At 44.0% G+C, this 7,647-nt stretch overlaps 1 protein-coding gene across 2 annotated transcripts; it reads left to right on the top strand.

The window, feature by feature from the left end:
• The first annotated feature begins 1,292 nt into the window (after positions 1-1,292).
• Positions 1,293-7,051, top strand: LOC119276303. 2 transcript variants are annotated; one of them, XM_037557339.1, is made up of 4 exons: positions 1,293-1,594; positions 3,005-4,673; positions 4,795-4,943; positions 6,667-7,051. In XM_037557339.1, exons 2-3 carry the CDS (start codon positions 3,719-3,721, stop codon positions 4,914-4,916), a joined length of 1,077 nt encoding a protein of 358 aa, XP_037413236.1. In that variant the 5' UTR covers positions 1,293-1,594; positions 3,005-3,718; the 3' UTR covers positions 4,917-4,943; positions 6,667-7,051. The 2 variants fall into 2 exon arrangements, with proteins under 2 accessions (XP_037413236.1, XP_037413235.1); XM_037557338.1 differs by having other exon boundaries at positions 1,294-1,594; positions 6,659-7,051.
• Positions 7,052-7,647: the final 596 nt, after the last annotated feature.

Genomic DNA, 7,647 nt, shown 5'->3' with positions numbered 1-7,647 from the left:
GTTCTTCTAACATCATACCCTCAATGTTGTTTTAGAACTATCGTTACACTTAACAATATGCTAAAATCCAGAAAACATGATCACCAACAACACTTGAGCCAGTCTTAGAGGCGAGACTAGGAACCTGTTGTTATCGTTTATCATTGCACACGTGCATATGGGTTTTCCACTGAATAGCATATTCCAGGATCATAACAGTGATAGCATGGAATATAAACTCTTAACTATGAATATGGAAATATAATAATACAATGTTATTGCCTCTAGGGCATATTTCCAACAAGTCCATGGGTTATGACGCAATCAGAGTCGTCAGCGACAAGCTGACAAAATTCATCCACTTCATTCCTTTTGTTCACCCCTTCAACACGGAGCAGGTGGCACGCGTATTTTGGGACAACATCGTCAAGCTGCACACCATCCCCAAATCCATTGTCTCTGATTGCTATCGGATGTTCACAAGCGCGCTATGGAGGGAGTTGTTCATGGCCGCATCCACTACTCTACTCGATGGCCTACCACCCATAGACAGACAGTGAGAGTAGCGCCTCAATCTATGCATGGAAATCTAACTGAAGTGTACCATCCATGGCGCAAGCTGCAGGCCCACACACAGTCCTCTGTCGTCAACACGTCGTGCGCGAAGCTAGTGTACAAGTTCTATGGACCATTCAAGATCGAATAACGCATCGGTGCTCTCGTCTACAAGCCGGAGCTTCCACCGGGCAGCCGAAAACCCAACGTCTTCCACGTCTCGCAATGGAAGCCGTTCACCGCCACTCTGGTGTTCGCTGAGCTACCACGACCACCAAACCTGTCAGCAAGCGACCCCGAGCCTAAAGAAATTCTGGAGCGTTGTATGGTAAAGCACGGCTACATCGCGATCATTCGGCTCTGAATCCGCTGGTCCTCCTCGACATCGAGCACCACATGAGAGGACTACAACACACTATATAGCGCCATGTTCCGTCACCAAACGTTTGGCAAGAAAGTTGATTCGGAGCTAGAAAAAAGTTTGCTGGGTCATGTCCGTGGCAATGGGGATTTAATTAATAGACAATGTTTAGTACAAATTCAATGAAGGATTTCCCAGTTTTCATTGGGGTCAATTGACCCCAATGCCTAATTCTACAAGGCAGCTTCGCCCCAAGTCCAACAGGTCCAAAAAAAAAAAAAGTCCAACAGGTCCGGCCCACGCGTGAGTGGACGTGAGAGAGGCCCACTTGTTGTGTGTGTAAACACCGAACCTCGCCTCTCTCTGGCAGCTTCTTCCTCTGCAAGACAAACTCACCTGCTCTTCATCCCTTGTGACACAACTCACCTGCTGTCATCCCCCTTCCCTTGTGCGATCCCGTCTCGAGGTAGTCTGGGTCGTTACACAATCTTGTATCCCCTTCATCTCGCGAAAGGGCCGCCGACGACGCCTACCCGCGGCGGCATGGCTCGCCCCAGTTCGACGGCGTCCGGTGCCCATAGCGCGAGAAGCGAACGCCGCCGCAGCCGCCGCCGCCAACCCGCCGCGCCTCCCATCTCGCCTGCGCGCGACGCGGACGCGGGGACGACATTGCCAGACTTTCTGCAGCGGGTTCCCGAGGTAACGACCTTCCTACAAATCTATATATAAGACTCATGGATTTCGCCGCAAAATCAACTCGGAAATGCAGTGCACCTACCATATTTGTTGTAAGAGCTGATCGTTAATTCGATGCGTGCCCGATGGTCAAGCGTTAGGTTGAATCGATGTACATCTTCCATGGGGGAGCGATGGTTCCTGGGCTCAGGATCCAGGACGTTTATTTACTGCGTGTTTCCTCTAGTAGAGCGCATTCAGATTGGTGGCTGAGGCGTTGGGCCAAGGGCTTTGGTCTATTGATGTCGGACCAAACCTGGAACTCCAGAAGTATCTCGGCTTATGGGAAAACTTGGCTGATTTCCAGCTATCCCTTGGCGTGGCAACAGACAAGCTTTGGTGGTCCTGGGAGCTGAGGGGTCTGGACACGATAAGATCTACTCCCTCCGTTCCTAAATATAAGTCATTTTTAGAGATTTCAATACGAACTACATACGGATGCATATAGACCTACTTTAGAGTGTAGATTCACTCATATGTAGTCTATATTGGAATCTCTAAAAAGACTTATATGTAAGAGCGGAGGGAGTACTTATGGGGCACGCTTTGCGTGCAGGGAGGAAGTCTTGCATGGAATTCAAGGGGCCCTCTTAACTGTAGGTTCTTCATGTGACTCGCTTAGTAGAACCACTTTTGGACTTCCTGGTAGGCTGCGTCGTTGCACGTATGGTGTGGCCTATGGTGCTCACTGCCTGTGGTAGAGCCGTGTGGGTGCCTCAGACCAATCACACGCTTGCTGGCTGGGGCTCCTTGTGCTCTGAGGTTGACTCGAAGTTCTTTCTTCTCTAATATACAATACACATTCTTGTCCGTATTCTGGAAAAAAGAAACTGAGATAATAGGGGAAGTAATGGATGGTGAAGTCTATGAGGATATTATATTTTAGGATGTGTTTGTTTGTTTTACGGGTTCGGTTAGTTACTATGTAGGAGCTGTTATAATTTGCTGATTGCCATGTTCCTTATCATCAGTACCTCATTTGTTATCTATTTTGTGGCCGTTGCAAATGGTAGTTATATGATAATATTAACATCTTCACAGATGGTGAAGTCTACCGAGGATGTTAAATTTTAGGCTGTGTGTGTTTGCTTTACGGGTTCGGCTAGTTACTACTATGTAGGAGCTGTTAAAATTTGCCGACTGCCATGTTCCTTATTATCAGTTACCTCATTCATTGTCAATTTTGTGGCATTGCAAATGGTAGATATATGATAATATTAAAATATAAGAGAACTTTTTACTACGAATAACTGCTAGCAGTGGATCCCTACTACCAGTTTTGCTATTGCGTGTTTTTTAATTATGAATAATTTACACTTTCTGAAAACTGTCTTCTCAGCGTGTAAATAATAAGTTGCTTATTTTGTATACCAGGAAAATATTATATATTTCAACATGGATGGTGAACCGGCCACAGTGTTACGACGATTTGAAGGTTACATTGCAAATGTTCATGGCTTGAGCTCAAAGCGAGGCATTCCAATCAAGACTGACGCGCTCCTGGGCAGAAAGGCTTTTACCACACCAATATGTGGCCCGGTCTATGTTGTTATGGAATTCAGTGGCTTATCAGGTGTGGGTGTCATCAGACCTGAAGAGTGGTGGTTCCAGGCGTTTTATGTGGGTAATATTGGGTATGAATTCAAAACAAAAAAAGGAGAACCAAGATATGTCCCTGATGCTGAAGTTCTTCCTTTCTATGGTAACCATCGACAACTTTCTGGCTCAGATCCAGCTAATTTGTTAATTGGTTTGAATGAACTGAGGAAAGCATTTATAGACATGGTAACTCGCAGAGGCGAAGTCAGCCCCACTTCTCTTGGTGTGCTCGTTTTGTACCTGTGTGAGGGGCCCAAATTCGTCCCAATTTGTGAGGCTTTAGAGAGATCGCTTGTGGACAATAAGGTGAGCAGAATTTCATCAAAGGCAAAACATGGTGGTGTGTTGATCCCGAACTACCGTGTCCTGAGCAGATCAGGCATGAAGCACTACCACAGCATTGAAATTGGAGTCAATCCGGACCCTATTGTTCCAATATAAGGAATCCCTGGTTCAGGTTCAATAGTATTCATCCTGGAGACGATCAGCATGTTCCATGTGAATGCCTTAAGAAAAGACAAGGGTTTTGAAGTTAGGCCTACTGACCTGCGCTCTCAACGCAAAGGTCCGGTGGTCATGTCACTGTCAGCATATTATTACCAGAAAAGAGGATTATCGACTGCATTATGTTGGGTCCAAGTGAAATGCAATAGCACTGATGGTCTGAGGGAGCGCTGGGCAGATGACTGTTATAGGGATGATGGATGCCTCAAGGGCCATATGCAGCTGATTGGTCATGATAGCTCTCCTTTCCACCAATGTGGTGTATTGCTTTCCAACAAGAGTTCTGAACCTCCCAAGGGATCATTGATAACCGCTCATAAGGGTTATGAGGAAGTCTATCCAACGCTGAAACCTATGACAAGTGCAACTGCAAATAAAAAGAAGAGGAACATGTCTGACTTCTCATCATGGGAACAAGGAGATTCTGCTGGACGGGAACCACTGATTGACAGGGATAGGGCGGGTCGACGCCTAAAGGGGCAGATGCAGGCACTTCATCTTGATAGCCTCCCCTCTCACCAAGGTTACCGACTTCGCCCTCTTGCTCAGCGGTATGTTGGGATCACTCCGAGTCCGAGGAAGCCACTGCAGAGGTTTCAGTTGCAGACTGAGAAAGTAATGGCTGCTGTTGGTAAGCATCAAGTGCTTATATCCATGCGCTCTCGGAAGGAGATGATGAAAAATGTCCTGTTTAGCAGAAACACTCCCAACAGATCATTCAGAACCACTTATAAAGGTTATGAGGAAGTCTGTATGCCATCGTGGAAACCCATGACAAATGCAGCTGCAAATAAAATGAAGAGGAAGATGTCTGACATCCCACGGTGTGAACAAGGATCTTCTGCTGGATGGCAACCACTGATGGCCAGGGACAGGGAGGGTCGATGGCTAAAGGGCCAGAGGCAGCTACGAGATCTTGATAGCCTCTCCTTCCACCAAGGTTACTGACCTCACCCTTGCAGTTCCAGCCTACTGACAAATTCTTTAACAATAAGCCAGATACCTGGCCTTAAATAGCATTAAAAATTGTAGCCTTTGTGAACCTTTTTGTGTGTGTGCAGGAAACACGGAGAATTCTTTGTGGCCCGGATCTGGCCTTAATCTCAGAAATACTGTTACACCAAGGGCTGCCCGGCTGACAAGACTGACCTTGTCATTTTTTACAAGAGGGAGATCTGGATGAGAGTATTTGCCTCAACTTCTTGAGAAGGTGATGCTTTTTCAGGCTTTAATTATGTGAACCTTGAACTACCTCTGAAAAATTTAAATCTGCCTTGATCTTTCCTTGTATGTTGTTTCAATTTCATCTCCAATTGAATGGTTGGTAGATTAGGAACTTGTTGGCTAGTTTGCTTCTGCTACACCTGCATATCTACAATTTTTCTTAAGCTCAAGCATTGGATTTCTGCTCGAATTATACATTTGAATATTACTTTTGCTCAGTTTGAATGGGCTTTCGTTCTAGTATATTCACAGTTTTGGTGAACCTGCTAGTTATGGCGACCTTGCTGCAGTGTCAATTCGGTTCAGTTTTGTTTCAGGTTTCAGTCGTTACAGCCACACCATCGAATTACATCAGTTTTGAAACACTTTTTTGTCCCTTTGCCGTGCACTCCTTTTCCTTAGTCTATTACATTCCACTTGCAAGGGGTGGAGAGTATAAGGCGTGTTGAGTTTTGCACCTTTATAAGCTATTGTAGAGTTCTGTCAAACATAAGTTCTTGCATATGGTCCACATTGCGATAGGAGGTAGGGGCTTCTCGAACTAAAGGGATGGTGATCGGCTGAGTGTGGGTTGTGGGTGTTCAGTGTGTCTTTAATGCGGCCATTAGCTTTGTACAAAGTCTCCCCTGTAAATTCTATAGGATTTGCGAATATCGTTGTTGATTGAAACCAACTTCCCTGCCGCATTTTTACCTGTGGCTAAGTTATTCCATAAACTTTGGTCATATGTTGACGAAACTATGTAGCGCTGCTTGAGTAGGATCAGGGTGTCTTTTCTTCTTCTATTGCTGCTGCAGTTCAACTGATATGATGATATGGGATGCTCATTAGCCTCTGCCCCTGGTTATTCTCTATAGAACAATTTATATCAGTATTTTGTCAATGACACCTACATTAAGTTCAGCTTTCATGCATTGTGGAATTGTGTAGTCTAATCTGAAGCTATTATTGCAGTAGTTTTTTTATTTTGTACTCCCTCCGTCCGGAAATACTTGTCGGAGGAATAGATGTATCTAGACGTATTTTAGTTTTAGATGCATCCATTTATATCCATTTCTGCGACAAGTATTTCCGGACGGAGGGAGTATGTGTGTGTGTGTGTGTGTGTGTGGTTCAGCTGAAAATAGTTGCTGAGCAAGAAATGATGCTCTCATAGAGAATAACTAGCTTGTCAAATACTCCCTCCGTTCCGAATTACTTGTCGCTCAAATGGATGTAATTTGGGACGGAGGGAGTTGCTAGATACTCCCTCCGTTTTTAAATATAAGACATTTTAGAAATTTCAGTACGAGCTACATGCGGATGTATATAGACGTATTTTAGAGTGTAGATTCACTCATTTTGCTCTGTATGTAGTCCGCATTGTAATCTCTAAAAAACCTTATATTTAGGAATGTAGGGAGTACATCCATTTTAGCGACAAGTAATTCGGGACGGGGGCAGTATTTGAGCAAATCTAGTGATTAGATCTTACACGGGAGTAGGTTCATTTATCTGTGCCGAATCAACTCTATTAAAATAGTTAGCCAAATTTTCTTTGGTAAAATGAACACTTAAATTCAGCCAGTATAGAGTTCCTTTGTCATGTTACTCATATAGAGTTCCTTCCTATACTGTCTTAAGTGGTTGGTGAATTTTATTGAGCTTTTGTCATTTAATTGCACACTCCGTTTTTTGTACTGACGGGCTGCTTAAATGCAGGGATCTAGTTTGATGGCCGAGCACAACACTTCAGATATGTACCTCAGAATCAAGCTTGTTCTGAAACTTGGCAAGGTAGTCCACCGGTGTTGTGAGTACTGCATGGAGCTACTAGAGTTTCTCTGGACCTGTGTACAACTTCTTTTCGCTTAGTCAAAGTGGACCGAAGAAACATGAGGCTACCATGATGTATTAGCTATAACTTGTTACATGCTGGTATGGTGTACCTGCTGGTATGATGTATTAGCTATAACTTGTTAGGGCATGAACTATGAGGGCACTACCATGCTATTGCCTCACCCCACACCTTTGAACACTAGTCAAACCTTTAATTATGTCATGAAACAATGCTTGTTGCCCTCCATTAATTATCTCGTCATCTTTTGTTTGCTAGACTAATATCCTTACCTATTGTGTTCTCAAAGTATGGCTTGATGTGTGTATGTATGTATAATAGGAAACATGTCCGTGCGTTGCAACGGGAGAAATAAATCATTTCACTCCCTTAGCGATCCATTCGTGTTGCCCTTTCTCATTTCTGCCATCAGCTCAGCATCGGGCAACGTCGATGTGGTCACATTGTCCACCTAATCATGATCTGTAATAAGTGATGCACTTCGTCATCATACTCTAGCACATTGCGTCACAAGCCCCCTATGCTTGTAATTCTGTTGATTCATGATTATAGTGAGTATCACCCATGTCTCGTCTACACTTGGTGCATGCACTATTCCAATGTATGTCCCTTGAACTAAATTCTCAAAAGAACATGAAATATCACATAAAAGTCTTAGCAGAAATCAATTAACATGTCTGGAATAACATATGTGAGACTTACAAAATAATTTATTTTGCATCGACCGGGAGTAGCAAAATAGAAGTGCTATTTTTTTTAGCTCTAATCATTTAAGTAACGCCATTTTGCTAACTCCTAGACATACAAAGAGGTAAACACACCATGGATTGTTTTCTCAATGGAGTGCAACACT

This window comes from Triticum dicoccoides, chromosome 3B, assembly GCF_002162155.2.
Source record: "Triticum dicoccoides isolate Atlit2015 ecotype Zavitan chromosome 3B, WEW_v2.0, whole genome shotgun sequence".
Taxonomy (NCBI): Eukaryota; Viridiplantae; Streptophyta; class Magnoliopsida; order Poales; family Poaceae; genus Triticum; species Triticum dicoccoides.
This window is presented reverse-complemented; position numbering and strand designations above follow the sequence as displayed.